Below are 18,079 nucleotides of genomic sequence, written 5' to 3'. Positions count from 1 at the left end.
ACTCCAGTATTCTTACCTGGGAAATCCCATGGACAGAGCAGCCTGGTGGGCTACAGTCCGTGGGGTCGCAAAGAGTCGGACGCGACTGAGCGCACGCACGTGGGTGCCTGCATCCCTCTTCTCCCGTTCTGGCCATATCCAACCAGTCATGAATCTTGCTGACTCACCTCCTGATTGCTGAATTCCTTCAAGTTTAAGAGGCACCATTGTAAGACTGGATTGGAAGATTGCATTTGTATTTTTTAAAAAATAAGACACAAGTCGATCTCATCACATTATTAGTATAATAATATCCGAAGTCTTAGACTAGAGGAAAAATTCTATTTCTTGACTCCTCAACCTCCACTCTGTCCCTAGTGGGTGATCCCCACTAGGGACGGGGATCACCTCCATTTAAGGCCTCATAGTCTCTCACGTAAGTCTCGGTGACTTAAGAATCCATCATCTTTTCCCACAGTTGTCCTTTTCAAATCCATGTTGCACTGTTAATTGAGCTGTTAAATGATTTGTCTGATCACTGATATCAACCTGCTTGAAATCCTTGTCCTTCACCCTCCAGGGCTGAGCCCTTGATCAGCAGGTCCTCAGTTATTTCTCCACCTCATTTCCTTTCCACCTTGGGCTCTGGGCCTGGTGATCCTGAATTTCTTGCTTCATAAACCTTCTCCCTGAAAACCACTCTATTCCATGTTTCCTTGCATTTGTTCACGCTGTGCCCTCTACTATAAGACAAAGCTCTCCTCCCCCACCCCTCCCTCATCACTGCCTATACAACACTGTAAGGACTCAGCTCGGGCATCAGTTACCTGGGTCTCCAGGATGGGGATCAAGGATCCCATCTCTGACAGTTATAGGGTGCAGTCCCTATCAAGTTTCACTGAAATGACCCATGCGTATTCTTGTCTCCTACGAGACTGCAATCTCTTCAAGGACAGGAAGTGTGCTTTATTAATACTTGCATTTCTGTTGCTTACCCCAGAATCTAGCATAGACTAAGCACTTGGCAGGTGTTTTGTTGAACTGAGCTGAGTGGGGACTTAGGAAGGTGACACAGCAGAGACTGAACATGTGACCTTAGTTTCATAAGCATTAGTGCCAAGCAATAAAGCCCACTGCCCAAAGACTGGCATAAACTGGCCCTCGTGGGCATGAGGGTAAAAATGTAGCTGGAATCAGCATCCTCTAATGTGGGTGACCCAGATAGGCCTTGTGGTTGAAGAGTCGTCTGTCCTGGATAGTATGAGCTAGTGGACTATTTTTGTTGCAGCTTCTCCTGGGGGGAATATCTTCAGAATACCTTTCCTGGATGTCCCAGGTAGAATTGCCAAGATTGTGATTTGAGGTCATTAGAAGATATATTGGGATGATTCTTGCAAATGGATGACATCTGCCAAGTTAATTTTGTTTCTTTAATCTTAGAAAATTCTCATAGCTAAAAGCCCCCCATCTTACATCACCCAACCAGAAGACCCAGATACTGTCTTGCTTTTAGCAAATGCCACCTTGACATGGGAGCAAGAAACCAGCAGGAAAAGTGGCCTAAAGAATGTGCAGAACCAGAAAAAGCATTTTCTCAAGAAGCAGAGGCCAGAGGCATACAATTTGAGTCCATCAGCTCAGGGAGCCTCTGACGAGGAGGATCAACAAGACAGCCCCAAATCAGTTCTGCACAATATAAGCTTTGTGGTGAGAAAGGTGGGTATGTGTTCCAAAGGTGCGGCCTGAATATGATTCAGTTTGAGCAGGAGGTGGTGGTGGGATGTCTCCACTTCTCCCCAGATTTTAAAGCTAGTAAATCAACCATGGGCTTATCTCTCCAAGCCGAGAGAATACCGTGGTCTTGGTGGTTGTTTGTGCTGATCTTCAAATTACAGAGTTGACAACCAGTTCCAGGGTTGAATGGACACTCCATTTCAGGTGGCTAGACTCAAACTGACTAGCCTTCATAAATCTTTTCGGATTTATTCTTAATTTCACATTGGAGTCCTATGATAGATTATAATAGCTGACAATTATGAGCAATTTCTATTTACCAGGCACGAAATGAACTCATTTAACCACCCCAATGACCCTATGAGATGGGTATATAGCCACCCCACTTGATGACTGAGGAACCAGGGGCACAGCAGGTTAAATACCTTGTTCAACTCACACAGCTCGAAAGTGGCAGAAGAGAGCTTCACACCCTGGGTGCCTGGCCCCACAGTCTGCACTTAACCATTATGAGACACCGCTCTTTTAAAAAAACAGAATGAGAGCAATAAGCAGCCCAGCAACAGAAGCCAGCCAGAGTCTGCTGCCTGCCCCTCTGGGGATTGATGGTGGGGCAGAGTGTTTAGAGAAGCTCTGCCTTTGGGGAATGTCTGACCTTCTCCTGCGTGTGGTTTTCTTGCCCTGGGAACTCAGCAGCCATGCTCCCCGGATGGCAGTGTTGATTTTGTTGCAAAGGGCTCAGCATTAATCTTGTGCCTAATATTTTAATCTCCCCTCTTGTTGACTCACCTTTTCCCCATGTGAGCACTATAGAGGGAGAGGTTCTCATGTGTTATGTGACGCTAAGCTCAATAGCTGGTGTAGAGTGGTACTTCTTGTAGTTAACAAGCCTGTCTGCACACATTCACTGGAAATGATATTTGGTTGGCTGAGTGCAATCAAGCTTGGCTTGCAGCTAAGTCCTGCTGTGTGCAGCCCACCTGCTTGCTCATCACTTTCCCCCGCCTATGACATGCAGCACCCAGATTACTTCAACCATGCCTTCAGAGTTGCTCCCAAGAGGCCTCAGTGAACTGCTCTTGGGTTGTGAAGAAGCTGCCTCTGATCTCTGCACTTGCTTTCCTCCTTTTCAGTACATTGGTTGCTCCTGACTTGTCATCAACGACACGGTCAATGTTTTGTGAAGTAAGGTGAAGTTCAAAGGGGCAGCACACTGTCCTGGGGGTTCGGGCTCTGCCTCTCCAGCCTAGTGGACCTGGGCTCCAGTCCCTGCCACTGGTCAGCTGTGTACCTGGACATACTCTCTAACCTCTGAAGTCAGCTTCTTTACCTGCTCCATGGGTCTTTTAACAATCGTACTGGCTTCCCAAGGTGGGTGTGAGGACAGAAAGACATCACACATAATTGCTAAGTCCCCGTGGAGGTGAGCTATGGTTGTTGCCTTTTTCCTTCAATAATCATGTCTGGCTCAAGTGCTGCCCATAAGTGTCCTAAGGTCAAGACATCCATGTTTTCCCAAATTCAGTTCCAAGATTCTATTAGACTGTAGCTTCTTCAAGGTCAGGGCCCAGGTCTACACAGCTGTGACCTTACACTGGGCCCAGTGCCTGGCACAGAATAGATTCCGATGACTACAAGGCATCTGCCCTGATCACTGTTTTATCGCTAGTGCCTACTGCTGTGCCTGGTGTTTCGTGAAGACTTGCCCAAGGGATGAGTGTGGACAGGCAGCAACCCTCATGTGCTGCGGTAGCAGGCCAGCAAGAGGCCCTTCTGATCTAGCTCAGGTGGAAAAGGAGTCATATTTGGTCCCATGCTGTAGCATCTTCATTCCGAGGGATTGCTGCAGGTCTTTTTTTTTTTTAATAATTTTATTTATTCATTTTTATGGCTGTGCTAGGTCTTTGATGCTGTGCAGGCTTTTCTCCAGTTCATGAGAGCAGGGCTACTCTTCGTTGCAGTGCAAAGGCTGCGCATTGCAGTGGCTTCTCTCGTTGCAGAGCGTGGGTGTTAGGCTGTGCAGGCTTGGTAGCTGTAGCATGTTGTCTGAGTAGTTGCGGTTCCTGGGCTCTCGAGCGCAGGCTCATTAGTTGTGGCACATGGGCTTAGCTGTGCATGTGGGACCTTCCCAGATCAGGGACTGAACTCGTGTCTCCTGCATTGGCAGGCAGATTCTTTACCACTGAGCCGCCAGGGACGCCCTGGGAGCAGGTCTTAATGAGAATGTTCCAGATGTTGCAACCACAGCTTTGCAATAGCTGCTTGAACTCGAGTGGGTCTGTGCCAACCTCAGAGTCTCAGCGTGGACTCCTCCTCTGCCAGCAGCGGCTCCCTGCTGATAGCTACACAGCTCACCCCCTCACCTCCCCCGGGTCTCACTCAGACGTCACCAGTAGCAGGTACTATCGCTGACCCATCTGTGTGTCCTGGCCACCTTCCAATGGCCAGATCAGCATGTGTGTGCCTGGGCGCCCTCCCCACCATGCTCAATGAGTCAAGACATCAACAGTTGAGGAAACAGCTCTTAAACACTGGCTGCGGGATATTTATCCTGATTCCTTCAACCATTGGGAGGATAAAGACTCCGTTTCTGCGATTCCTTGAGTTTCCCAGCAGCATTGAGCTTCATTTGCCTCCTGTGGGAGCTGACCCAACAGCACACCCTTGATGGGCCACCTTCCTTCTCCTGTACCATCCCCCCCACTCCCTGCACCTCCCCAGTGAGCTACCGTCACTCAACTCCTTGCTTTGGGTCCTCTTTCTGGGAGAACTCAAGCTAAGATATCCACATTCCCGGTAAGGCCCCTGCCCCCATTTCCTGCCTGCTTTGTTTGTTTCCACAGCATGCATCGGTCCTACTTCATATTTTATTCAATTATCTTGTTTGCTGTCTGCCCAACTAAAGCATAAGCTCCATTAGGGTAGACCCAGACTGGACTGTTGTGGTCTTTGCTATACTGTGCTGTTGCTGGGATTCAGAACAGCACCCGGCACAAAGCAGGCTTTAACAACGATTTACTAGTTAAATTAATAAATCTGCTGCTGCTGCTGCTAAGTCACTTCAGTCGTGTCCGACTCTGTGTGACCCCGTAGACGGCAGCCCACCAGGTTCCCCCGTCCCTGGGATTCTCCAGGCAAGAACACTGGAGTGGGTTGCCATTTCCTTCTCCAATGCATGAAAGTGAAAAGTCAAAGTGAAGTCGCTCAGTCGTGTCCAACCCTCAGCGACCCCATGGACTGCAGCCTTCCAGGCTCTTCCGTCCATGGGATTTTCCAGGCAGGAGTACTGGAGTGGGGTGCCATTGCCTTCTCCGTATATAAATCTGCAGCCATAGAAAAATTCATGAACCCAGCATGCTGAAACAACATAACTGCTCAGTAATTCTGGACTGAGATGTTATGGTGGGAGGGTGCTTTAAGAGGACTTTTAGAAAGCTCCCAGGCCTCTGCACTTCAAGGCTGCCCCTGTCCCTTCAAGCGTCCACTGAATTTGCTTTCCTGGAGTCTGGGCACAGGACAACTCTCAGATTCAGGGCCTGTGTGTCCCAGACCAGCACAGGCTGTTTCGCATCAGTGCTTACACGTGATATCTAGAAGTCCTCCAGGCACTCTGCTGGGCTGTGCAGGGGAGGCACTCAATTAAGGCTGAGGTTCCAGCATCCTCCCAGGCTGTGTATCAGGACTGGGGTGTGAAGCTGTGGCTGCCACCTCACAGAGCCAGCAGTGACCCATTGGTCCCTGCCTGGCATGGCCAGCACAATTTGCGGATGACCCTCTAAGAGCTGGGAGACTGACTGTCTTTTTTCTGTTTTTCTGATAGGGGAAGATCTTGGGCATCTGCGGGAATGTCGGGAGTGGGAAGAGCTCCCTTATCGCAGCTCTGCTAGGACAGGTAAGCTACATGAGCAGTGCTATGACGGTGGAGTGGTTCCCCGCCTGCTTTGTCCGGGGTCCTGGCCTCGGCCGTACTGGATGCTGTCCTCAGAGTTAACAGTGAGTCCCAGGCAGTCGATGCGCTTGGCAGCTCCAGGCCTGAGGGACCGGACCTTCCACACTCTCTCTGCTTTGCCCGCGGAGTTAAGCAGTGAGAGCTTTCTTGCCTGGAGCTCCATCTTGGTCAAAGGGAGAGACGGGTCATTAAACCCACGGTTTTCTCATGACATGCTTGGCCTGCGCTGATTAGAAAGGCCAGCCAGGCGGCTTGGCGGGGAAGCACCCGAGGACCCACAAGTTGCCGGAACTTTAGATCCACCTCCGTTTCCCCAGCGTCTGCCCAGAGCAGGTGCTGGTCCTTGGAGGAGGGGCTGAGTGGATGCATGAACCTGAGCACACCTCGTGGTAGGAATGGGAGGGGACCCTTGTCCCTTGTTTGCTATTTCTAGCTGCGTGACCCCAGGTAAATGGCCAAGCCTTTCACTGTATCCACAGTAAATGAACCGTTCACAGTTACCAAGGCTTCCCAAGTGAATGAGAAACATTCAGGGAAAATATTAAGTCCCTTTTCCCCTCACTGTATGCTCCAAAAGAGCTTGGGACGTGCAACTGCCTTTGCCTGCAGCAGAGACAGGGGAATGCCAGGCTCAGAAGAGCCTCTCCAAACAGGGTGACTTCTGCTGGCCTCAGTTGGCTCGCTTGTAGGAAGGGTGACAGCTCCTTCCCTGCTTGAAGGCAGAGGTAGGGACTGAGGCAGGTGAGCTGCTCAGCCTCTTGTGCTCTGGGATTTGGCATGTGTCTCTGTGACAACCCTAGAGTCGGCAGGTGCATGACAGGTGACTCAACCTAATTCTCCACCTGGAATCCTTTCCACGAAATCCTGTAAGAGATGAACCAGCCTCTACTCAGGTACCTCCAGTGATGGGGGACTCATGACCTCACCCTGATCCCTCTTTGGAGAGTTTCGAGGTGTGTGGGAGTGAAATCTCCCTCCTTCTAACTTCTACTCTTGCCCTGCTCCTTTGGAACGTCCCAGAGAAAACAGAATCCAGCTGCCGTGGGACAGGTGCATGGTGTCCACAGCAGCCACACAGCCTGTGTACTCCAGCATGCAGGGGCTGCCTCTGCCCCTTCTGGAACTTTCCCACCTGGCCTCTCAAACGTGTTTGAGTGCCTCGGTCAGCAGAGCTGGGCTTTGTGTATGGCGAGACATCCTGTCACCCTCCCTGCCTTCAGAATTTGTGCTCATGGAATAAGCAAGTGGCAAAGGCCCAGCGGGGCTTCCCTGGTGGATCAGTGGTAAAGCATCCACTTGCAATGCAGGAGCCTCAGGGGATGTGGGTTCAGTCCCTGGGTAGGGAAGCTGCTACCCTGGGATTGAGATGGGCATGGTGACCCACTCCAGTATTCTGGCCTGGATAATCCCATGGACAGAGGAGCCTGGTGGGCTACAGTCCATAGGTTCGCAAAGACTCAGACACAACTGAAGCGACTTAGCACACACTTATGCACACACGCAAAAGTGCAACAGGGCCCCGAGGAGAAGACAGTGAGGCCTGGCTCCTGAGCGTTCTCTGGTGTTGTTGCTTCAGATGCAGTTACAACAAGGGATTGTGGCCGTCAGTGGGACTCTGGCCTATGTTTCCCAGCAAGCATGGATCTTTCATGGAAATGTGAGAGAAAACATATTATTTGGAGAAAAGTACGATCACCGAAGGTAATATTAACTTTGAAAGTGTGAAGTACTTTTGTGTTTGGTACACTCTGCTACAGAGGCTGATGTCATGGGTAATGATTGCTAAGTGGGTTTCTTTAATGAGTTCTGATTAAACATTCATCATATGTGGAAGGGTGCTGGTTTTTTTCTTCCTGATCCCAGAGTTCAGGAGAGGTGCCTTCTGCAGATCTGAGATCACACTCCCAGAAATGAATGGAATCAGCGCTCCATCCCAATGCAGAGTAGCATATGTTCTGAGGTTTTCTGTAGCAGCGCATATGGTGTCTGACTGCAGAAAGAGGAATCTGACAGCTTTGCTTTAGGCCAAGTAACAGGAACTTTCCTTGAAACCGTGTGCAGCAGGTATGCAATTAATCAACCCTGAAACTATTAACTGACACCAGAGCTGTCGGGATATGTTGCTGTTGATGTCCTCAACATGAAAGGAATGAAAACAAAATTCATAATTTTTGAATCCACGGATAGGGCCATTATATTTAAGCTCTAGAAATACATTCTTAAGGTTCTTTGCCAAATTTGATCTGTTGCCACATACATTCTTTTATTAGAATCCCATAACCAACCGTTTAGGGGGACTCTGGCATCGTATCCCCATTTAACAGAAGAGACTAAGGCCCAGAGAGGAGAGCTGACCTGCCAAAGAGAGTTGACCCTGCCAACCTCCATAACTGCTGGCTGGCATTGGCCAGCATATGGGTTCTCAGCAGGAGAGATGTTACCTCCCCTCCTCGTCCCTGGTCATGACATCCTGCTGTCAAGAGGCTCTGTCAGGGAGTCCTTAGCACTGGCCACACGGTTCTTCCCAGCATCTCCTGGCCTGCCTTTTCCTGGGCCTCCTCCGAGCCCTGTCTGGAACGGCTTCTCTCCGCAGGGGCAGACTAGAGGAAGGGATTCTTATCTTTATCTCTTAGAGCATCAGAATGCAAGTATTTACCAAATGCCCGCAAGACACAGGACTGTGCGTGACCAGGGGGGCCACCGGGGTGGCTCAGACATGTCTTTGGCCTTCAAGCGCTCAAGTCTGGAATGCGTGGTAGGAGACACACAGAAGTGACAATGGGCCGAGGAGGAATATGCCAAGGGCAGGAGGCTGCCAGACTGTTCAGAGGCAGCAGAGACCACAAGAGGGAAGAGAGAGTGGCGCTTGAATTGGGCCTTGAAGGATGGACTGAGCACCCTTTGTGTGTGGCGTCTCTAGCAGAGGTTTTGCTCTTGGGATGGATATTGAGACTCTCAGGACCAAGGGAAGCAGGAGGGTGGGAGGAAGTTTAAGATGGGAGTGGAGGTGGCAAGATGAAGATGTCCCGAACAGCCTGAGGCTCATAGGCAAAGACTGGCCAAGGTGATAACATCAGTTGTAACTACTGCTGATGGAGAATTTGAGCATCAGACAGCGTTCCCACTTCTCCCAACCCGATGAGTTCTTAACCTAATGTACAGAGTGGAGGGTGAGGATCAGGGAGGTATAGTCATTTGTTCAAGGTTACCCAGCTGGATTCAAACCCAGGTTGTTCTGATTCCAAAGCCAATGGTCTCAGCCACCAGGCGGGGCAGCCCTGAAGCTGACACATGGGGGCAGTGCTCAGGGCATCAGGTGCGTCCCGAGCCTGGTGCAGACCTGTGATCTGCCTGCTCACTGTCTGCTGGTGCCACCCACGTGCATCTTCTTGTCCATCAGCAGTCTTGCGTCCCCTGGGAGGTCTCCTCCAGTGACCTCAGCCTTCACTGGTGACTCCCTGCTCTGACCCCCGTGAGTAATTTTCCCTTCAGAGGTCTTGTGTGCACTGATTTCATCTTTCTCAAATGGTAGGAAGCCTGTGAGGGGAGGGACCGGGATCCTCCCGAATCAACTCTGCATCAGATAGGCGGGAAGAAGTCAAGAGGGAGTTGCCCTCGGACATCAAAGATCAAGCAACCAGCCACCTCCTTGCCTGCCCATGACACCAGTGTGCCTTTTGAGCCACCCTGGGCTGCATGGACGTGGGGTCTTTCTCACTGTACTGACCTCGAGCTTTGCTCCCACAGGTATCAGCACGCAGTTCGCGTCTGTGCCCTCCAGGAGGACCTGAGCAGCCTTCCTTATGGAGACCTGACCGAGGTGAGTAAGACCCAGAGCTCAGCCCCACAGCAGTGGGTAGCAGCCCAGATGCCCACTGGGCTGAAGCTCTGCCGGCTCTGGCTCCATCATATCCAGGTGCCCCAAGGACTGAAGGGTCCCAGGAGAGGTGGGGAAAGTCAGGCTCTACCATCCTGTGTTCTCCACCTGGGTCCTTTCCTGGGAGATACCACAATGGGTGTGACACCAGCTCCACTTGGGTTGGGCTCTGCCTGGCCACTTTCCTGGGGTCACTTCCAGTTTGTCTGCCATCTCAGGGATGGTTTCTGGCAACAGCTGCTTCCCCACCTCCCAGGCTGGCTTGTCCTCCAAAGACAGAGGCTGGAGGTACAGCACTGTGGCTGGATGCTCAGAGGCCCCTTCCTGCTTTGCGGCCTCACCTGCCCAGGAGTGTAAGGGTCATCTCCAGATATCTCCCCTGAAAGGTGTTCATTTAAAGGGCGGGGGCTGAGCCTGCCAATCAGGTGGCTGAGGGAAGCCCCCAGGCCACCTTCTGTCTCCCCATCCCAGTGGGCCCTCCGCGCAGTCTTCCGATCTGCCAGGAGCCCGGAGAAGGAAGGCATCTGACGAAAGGCCTGTTCAGAGCCCACTGTCACTCTGCTGGTGCCGCAATGTGCCTGCATTAGGGGAAGGGCCGCCATAGCCGCCGAGGCCCAAGCCACTGCCAGCGTCTGCTTTCACTCACCCCTGCGTGCTTGCCTAGCTGCGCCCTCCCTTCCAGGGTCTAGACCTCTGCTCCTGCCGATTACCACCATTCGAGATCCCACTCCAAATCCATCCCCTTGAGAAGACTTCCCTGAGTCCCAGAGTCTAAAGTAATATGCCCCAGAGTACTCCATTTATGCTTCTCAGTCGGCACCTGTTAAAATCTCCCTTGTGCCATTACTATGTGAACTAAAACTGCCCACCCCTGCTAAGATGTGAGCTCCCGGGAGACAGGGGACTCTTCCTGTCTGACTTCACATATCCTGTCCTAGCACTCAGTCCAACGCCTGGCTGAAGTCCTGGAGGCTCGCTTTGGGGTCAGTTGGATAGAATCACCTCAAGCAGGCAACCTAGGCTTTTCACCTTTTCAACAAATGTTTGCTGAGCACCTGTTCTGGTCCAGGCGTGGTGCCAGGCCTTAGGAATGTAATGGTCAACAAAGCAAACACATCTCTTTTCTTCATAGAGCTTAGAGTTGCCTAGTGGGAGTGAAAAGTTGATCCACATGTGGACAAATAGAGATACCCCCTGCTTGACCCTCTGCTCCCATCCACTTCTCCCCCCTGTTCACTTGTCTCCTGGCTTTCTTGCTCCACAATGAGAGATTCCTGCTCAACAATGCCCTCTGGTGCTACTGGTCAAGATGAAGCCCTCCCTATGGGGTTGTACTGGGGTGGTGGTATTGTGAGCCAGGTACCCCTCACTCAACACTGGAAGGAGCATTTCCCTAGTTGCCACTGCTCACCAGGCTTCCTGCATAAGTGGAGCCTCCCACTGCTCAGGGTACCTGGTATGGCCAGGGCATTTCTGGAGGGGGGTGGAGGAATTGGATTATAGTAATGTGCGGTCTGCTGAAGAGTCTCCAGGAAGCTCCTGGTCCCCAAGGACTGCGGGGTGAGAGATGGGGCCTCATGATGGACCGTAGTATTGCTCTTGTCCACAGATTGGGGAGCGGGGCCTCAACCTCTCTGGGGGGCAGAGGCAGAGGATCAGCCTGGCCCGCGCCATCTACTCGAATCATGAGATCTACCTGCTGGATGACCCGCTGTCGGCCGTGGATGCCCACGTGGGGAAGCATGTCTTTGAGGAGTGCATTAAGAAGGCGCTCAGGGGGAAGACCGTTGTCCTGGTGACCCACCAGCTGCAGGTGACTGGGACCAGCAGGACCCATGAGGCCATGAAATGAGTGTGGCATCTGATGCTCGCTAAGACTCCTCTTCTGCCTAAACCTGCAGTCCTCACCTGGACCAGGTCAGGGAAGGGGCAGGGGACACTGTGATGGTCCCCAGCCATCCAGGCTTGCGTGGAGCCCTGCCCAGTACTCTCTGGGCTTGGCCTCCATTACCCTACCTTTGGGCTCAGTGGAGCCAAGACCATCCATCAGAGGGAAATTCTCCAGGAATACCTGACCCCTACCTGTGGGGTTGACATGGGGCACCTCCTCCAGCTCTGGATCACTGATGGTGGGGAGGTGGGAAGCCTGGTAGGAACAGCCTTCTCCTCCATCAAGGGCTGGGCAGGCCTGAGGCCAGGGGTAGGGGGTGACAGGAGATGCGGAACACTTGATCGGGGTTCAGATGCCCCTTATATCACTCCCTAGGGGAAAGGGGCTGGAGACTAGGACTTCAGGCCTGAGGCAAGAAGCTTCTCCCCACTCAGAGCCACTCTCAGGCTTAGGAACATGAATATTGCCCAGAAAAGGGACTGACTGAACTCCCTGAATAAGCTTGGGAATTTGGCAAAGTGGCGGCAGTACTTACTGTGTCAGCCCCATGGAAAGGGTTCAGGACCCCTCTCCACCCTGAGATAAGTTAGGTCGGTCCTGGCTCATCTACAGGGAGTAGGTAAGTGAGTCCCAGAGGTGTGCTTTGTGCATCTGTGTGTGCATGTGTGTGTGTGTTGCTGGAGGAGAGAGCCCCCAGCATTGGACTATAATGAGAAGTCAGTTGGAGCAGTGGTAGCAGAAGTCCTGTCTTCTGACTCGGGGGGAATGTTAAACTAGGAGTAAGAGATGGGACTCCCGGCCTTTGCAAGGGTAAGACAAGCTGGGGGAGGGCTCCGAGCTGACAGCATGTGAAGTTGCCATGGTTACCGGATGCAGTAGCCAGCATCTTTAGGCTCCTCTGTCAGTGGCCAAAAGGTCTAGCTGAAGAAGGCCGGGTTCTCAAGGACCAGGAAAACCAGGCCTTCCTATACCTGTGGCTTTGCCCCGACCTCTGCCTCTCTGTCTCAGAAGAAGCACCGAGCATCTGCATTTAGCGTATGGGGTTTACCCGAGTGGTGTCCATCACCTCCAGCAAGCATCTTAGCTGGGCGGGTGAGATAAGAGCTCCTTGTTCCTCTGCTAGGCAGGGGCAGGGTGTGGACAAGGCTGGGTTTCTTCTGGGCCCCCGTGAGGTGACTCAGAACAGGCTCTCACCCAGCCTGGGAGCTAAATGTGGTGACCACAGCTCTGCCCCGTGAGGCTCCAGTCCCTGGAGACCACAGGCAGTGGGAAGGGCTATCCTCCTGGAGGGTCCGACGGATGTGGGTCAGAGCTGTCTGTGCAGGAGTCCTCAAGGGGTACAACGTGGCCTTGGCCCTGGCCCAGTCTCTGAACCTTGCTCACCAGCAGAATGACCTCAGACTAGATCCCAGGAGGTTCAGTCTCCTCAGAGACTCTATTTTTCACCAAGGTCATGTCATCTTACTTTTTGCGTGTTGAAAATACAGGCAGCCACTAGATGGCGCCGGAGTCTCAATCCGGTCATCCTTTATGGGAAGGAGGAGCTCAGAGGCGGACCTGAAGCCCCCTGGGCTTTTCCAGAACATTTCCCCGGCTACTTTCACTCGGGGGTCCACAGGCAATCTGGATGCTTTTGGGTGCTCAGACTGGACAATTGCTCTTCTGAAACTTGAGGAAACAAATGAAATGAGGCCAGCGGCCGACTGCTGACATCCAACCCAGGGCCAGATTTTGTGTTTGGAGAACAAAGCTGCGCAGATCACTCTCCATCTCCCTGAAGAGAACTGGGAGCTCACTGGCCAGAGGGGCTTCACCGGGAGTGTCAGGGGCTGGGATGTGTGCTCTCACATCTGTGCCTTAGTTTCCCCATCTGGGAAATGGGCTGATAATCATGCTGCCTGTTTTCTTGATTGGACTGTGGGAGACAGAGAGGAGATGAAATCAGGCTTTGAAAATTAGAAGATGCTGTGCAGAGATAAGAGACTTTCTGTCAGAAAGTGTCTCAACTGGATATTAAGACCCAGCTGTTCCTCCGTGGCCTGTCTGGGAAAGTGGACATGGAACCAGGCAGTTAGTCCAAAGAAGCCAGAAAGGCTGGAGCTGTCCAAGGCCAAGAAAAACTTGTCATTTGGCTTCTTTCCCACAAACCCCAACAGATGCAGAGGGACCAAATGTAGCTACTTCTTTCAGGGTTTCAATCAAGAGCATCAAGTGAACCCTTGTGTGAACCCCAAAGTACAAGGGAAGACCTCTCACCTTAATTGCAAAGCCCTGTTTAGGCTGAACTATCTTAGATCTCATAGCATCTTGTCCACCTCTAGGAGGGTCTTCCTGCCCCCAGATGGGCTGATCCTATGGGGAGAGCTTAGTCTCATTCCAAAATGAAAGGAAAGTCCTCTTAGCAGCTCTTTGATCTCAGGCATGATACAGAAATGAAAGGAACTCAAATCAGAAAAACAGAAGTGCTTTGGACAAAATGTAGGATGCTATCATTGAAGGTACAGATAAGGCTGGTGTAAACTCCTCAAGCCAGGTAATGTGGCCTGGAGGCCAGGGGCTGTGCCATGGGCTGCATCTCCTGGGCTGGATAAGGATGGCGAGGAGGGATTGTAACGTTACAACAGAGGGGAGCCATCGCTGAGGTCATGCTTTCCTTCTCCACCAAATCATGGCTTCAGTGGCCTTGTTAATTTCATACTCCAAGTTCCCGTGATCAGATTTCTTAGCAAGGAGGCTCATATAGGGACCAATAGCAGAGGAGGTTTCATCGTGCTTCACAGTGACAGCTAAAGGCCCCCTTTGCTCTCATGAGACACATAGGCACTAAGTCAGTGTTTCTCAACTGGGGGCCACTTTATCTCCTAGTGGACATTGGGCAATGTCTGGAAACACTTTTACTTGTCACAACCTGGGAGTGGAGGGTGCTCCTAACATCTAGTGGATAGAAGCCAGAGAGGCTGCTAAATATCCTGCAATGCACAGGTCAGTCCCCACCTCACTCCCAACTAAGAATTATCTGACCCTCAATATCAGTGTTCCCAATATCGGGACCCCCTGGATCACATGAGCCCAGGACGCTACTGGATAGGAGTCCAGCACCATGCTCTTCTCTCTTTTCCAAGACAGAAGCTCACTGTAGATTGCTTTAATATCCCTGCAGTTCTTAGAGTCTTGTGATGAAGTCATCTTGTTGGAAGACGGGGAGATTTGTGAAAAGGGAACCCACAAGGAGTTAATGGAGGAGAGGGGACACTATGCAAAACTGATTCACAATCTCCGTGGGCTGCAATTCAAGGTAAGTCTCTCCCTACTTGGGTGCAAGAGACTGGGTGCCTCCCCTCATAATTTCTGGCCTGAAGTTCTGTCATTTCGTTTTCAGAGGAATTTCATTTTGTCTCTAGGATCCTGAGCACATGTACGATGCGGCGGTGGAAGCCCTGAAGGAGAGCCCTGCTGAGAGAAATGAAGATGCTGGTACAATCAGAGTTCCCATCACACCTCTCTTATCACTCACGGCTCATGAGTGGACACAGATCTTTCTTTATTTCTCACCCTAGTTTTGGCTCCAGGAGATGAGAAACGTGAAGGAAAAGAATCTGAAACAGAATCAGAATTTGTAGACATAAAAGGTATTTACTGTTCATTCCCTCAGTTACCTACTCTTGAGTATTTGTTGGGCATCTACCATTTGGGATAGAGAAGTGCAGGCATGCTGTCCTTTGTGGGCAGCTGGAATTGTGTGGTTTACTGTAGTGTAAGCCTTGGGGTTCTACTCCCTGAGTTTTAATTCTGGCTCAACCACTTAGTAGTTTTAGGACTTTGAAGCAAGATGCTTGGCCATGCTGAACCTTAGTTTCTTAATCCATAAAACGGGGGAAATAAGAGTACCAACTTCATAGGTTCTTGCAAAGATTACAAGAGAAACTCTACATAGAATGACTAGCACAGTGCCTGACATATAGTTATGATTGTTATTAGTTGTTGTTATTGTTATTTGGAAAGATCGAAACAATGCAGAGAGATCATGTGCATAATCAAAACAATGCACACACAGGAGATGAGATGTTTCCCAGTTTTTATGCTGAGTGTTGAGAAAGAATTGTATAGCAGAGAGGAGATCGCGGTGGAGTAAGGGTATTCATTCTTCCCACAAATAAGGACTCAGCATTCTACTCTATGCCAGTCACTAAGCTAGACTGCCCCTGTCTTCAGGATCTTTTGGTTCGGTGGGGGCCATAGGTAAAAGGATAATCATGGGCAGATGTGATCAGAGGAATAGGGAGCTGAAGTGGGAGCAAGAAGTCAGGAAGGGAGGGCGTCCCAGAAGAGGTGACCTTTGAACTGGTCCTTTAAGCATATGTAGGAGTTTGCCCAGGACACTCTGGTGAAAAGGTGGGGAAAGCAGGGGGATTTGGGGTCGAGGGTAACGGGTAATTCCAGGAATGTAGAGAGAAGAGATGTGGGAGATAAACCTGCCAAGGACCAGGCGGGTCAAACTCCGTCTCCTTCTTAGACTCTGCCGCCTTTCATCCCTTCATCCAGTCAGCATTTGTTGAGCACCTGCTCTATACCCTGCCCCTCGAAGGGCACTGAGAAGACAGGAATCAAAATGCACCTTCCTAAACACGCCCACAGCAAGGCCCCTCAATAATGTGTGGCTGGAAAAAAAAAAAAAACCTTAGTATATTTCATCACATTTAAGATGCCATCTATTTTAAGAGCAGCGTCATTTTATGTACCACTAAGAAAAGTCTCTGCCAATTAAATGATATGGCATGCTACCGAACGGGGCACATCCTGATTTCAGAGATGTTAAAATGTGGGAAAAAATGTGAGTCTTCACATCGATGGAAGTTGGCACCATTAATGGTGCTTGTGACAAACACATGCCCATTTGGACAATGTATTTTTATCGCTCTGGAGGCGGCCAAGGCTGAAGTGGGGCCCTGGTAGTCTCTTCCATGCTTTCCTAGGAAAGCTCCAGGCTACTGAGGATTCGGGGTCTTGTGGGGAGAGTAAACCCTGCTCCTCTTCTCCTCCTCACCCCACCCCCTTCTCTGAAGAGGAAAGGGAAGGTGTGAAGCTGAATGCTCTGAGAGCTGTAGGGATGGAAGAGTTGAAGGCGGCACAGCCCGCAAAGGTACGCAGTGTCAGCAGCAGAGCTGACTGGGTTGGGACTGCAAGGGGGTCTGACAGGTCCTTTAACGTTCCAGGATGCTGTTCATTAGGCTCTGCTGACCCATCAAGGCGACCCCTGCATGCTGCAGCCCCAGAGGGAGACACAGTGATGAGCAAAAGTCGGGCTGAACATTTTAAAGAAGCCCGAGCGAGTGTTCCCAGGCAGAGGGGATAATGGCAGCTCTGTTCACAGAGGCACCTTTGAAATGCGAGCTCTCTTTCCTGGGGCAGGGTACCAAGAGCCCTGCGCAGGGGGGACCCCTTGTCAGGCTCCAATCATCTCTGTTTACAAGAGCCAGGCATAAGCATAGGATGCTCCTTCGGAGCCGACATTCTCGTACCTCTCATGCTGGAGAGGGGAGAGACGTGCATTCACTCCTGGCTGCTGGGAGCTCATACCTGCACCTCTGGACGTTGCTCCAGTGGGAGCTTGGTGGTCCTTTGCCCTTACACCTTGGAAAATGGAAAGGACTTGGGGGAGCCACGTGGTGGGATCCAGGGACCCACCTGGGAGGATGCCCTGGTTTCTTCTCATGGTGTGATGTCTGTGGTGGAGACCTTCCTGTTGGCCCTGTAGTAGACGGCTTGGGTACCCTCAGCACGTCTGCACCGCCCAGCCCAACTCCCAGCTGGCATTTCACACCTGCAGCCCTTTGCCTGGAGCTCTTTCAGAGCTGCCAGCCACAGGTCAAACCTGAAGTGTGGGGAAATTAACCCCTTGGGGGGAGCCCTCGCCGGATGCCAATGGGAGTTGGTGTAGAAACATCCCAGGTCTCACTGGTCATGCGAAAACCCTCTGAGGCGTAGCGATGCCCCAGTCTGAAAGTTCTCCGTGCTGAGATAAGCTACCATTGCCCATGGAAGTGGGTAGGGGGGCGGAGCAGGGAGCGCTGCCTTGATGAGACACCTTTTGCTGTTGACTTCCTTTCCCTGTACCCTCTAGCTCCGGAGTAAATTGCATGCGCTCACATCCTCTTCTTAGGATCTGCTTCTGTAGAGCTAGACAAAGACAACCCTTGTCTCCCCCGAGCTGAGCACATCAGTTCAGTCGCTCAGTTGTGTCCGACTCTTTGCGACCTCATGGACTGCAGCACTCTGAGCACATAGTAGTTGCTTAATAAATATGTCTCAGGAGACTGAAAGCCCCCTGCCTCACTAGGCCGTCATGAGGACCAACCAGGATAAAACGAGCAGAAGTGTGTTGGGAATTTCAAAGCATAGGGCTAGTGGAAGGAAGGATGACAGCTGGCCTTAGTGGTGGGGGTGGAGAGGTGGGCGGGAGGGGGCCACCCCGCTGGGGGTGTCACAGGACTCGTGTTTGTCTCCACAGTTCCTCCGCACCAGCTCATCCAGACTGAGTCCCCCCGGGAAGGAACTGTGACCTGGAAAACGTATCACACGTACATTAAGGCTTCTGGAGGTTTGGTAGAAAACAACGGGTTTCTTGATTTAATTTGCATTAAAAATTCTT

General features: G+C 51.4%; 1 protein-coding gene across 4 annotated transcripts in view; it reads left to right on the top strand.

Annotated features, from left to right (window-relative positions):
* Window positions 1-18,079, top strand: part of ABCC12 (ATP binding cassette subfamily C member 12) — a 60,698-nt gene that overhangs the window by 20,671 nt on the left and 21,948 nt on the right. For 2 of the 4 annotated variants that reach the window (XM_069550341.1, XM_069550338.1), the window contains 9 exons: window positions 1,420-1,695; window positions 5,534-5,605; window positions 7,239-7,363; window positions 9,410-9,482; window positions 11,149-11,352; window positions 14,591-14,725; window positions 14,832-14,904; window positions 14,988-15,059; window positions 17,939-18,028. In XM_069550341.1, coding sequence (XP_069406442.1) covers window positions 1,420-1,695; window positions 5,534-5,605; window positions 7,239-7,363; window positions 9,410-9,482; window positions 11,149-11,352; window positions 14,591-14,725; window positions 14,832-14,904; window positions 14,988-15,059; window positions 17,939-18,028 — 1,120 coding nt within the window. Of the gene's footprint in view, window positions 1-1,419; window positions 1,696-5,533; window positions 5,606-7,238; window positions 7,364-9,409; window positions 9,483-11,148; window positions 11,353-14,590; window positions 14,726-14,831; window positions 14,911-14,984; window positions 15,060-17,938; window positions 18,029-18,079 lie in introns of all 4 variants that reach the window. The other 2 variants (XM_069550340.1, XM_069550339.1) reach the window with 1 other exon arrangement.

This window comes from Ovis canadensis, chromosome 14 (genome assembly GCF_042477335.2).
Source record: "Ovis canadensis isolate MfBH-ARS-UI-01 breed Bighorn chromosome 14, ARS-UI_OviCan_v2, whole genome shotgun sequence".
Taxonomy (NCBI): domain Eukaryota; kingdom Metazoa; phylum Chordata; class Mammalia; order Artiodactyla; family Bovidae; genus Ovis; species Ovis canadensis.
Note: the sequence above shows the minus strand (reverse complement) of the source record. Positions and strands in the feature narration are given on the sequence as shown.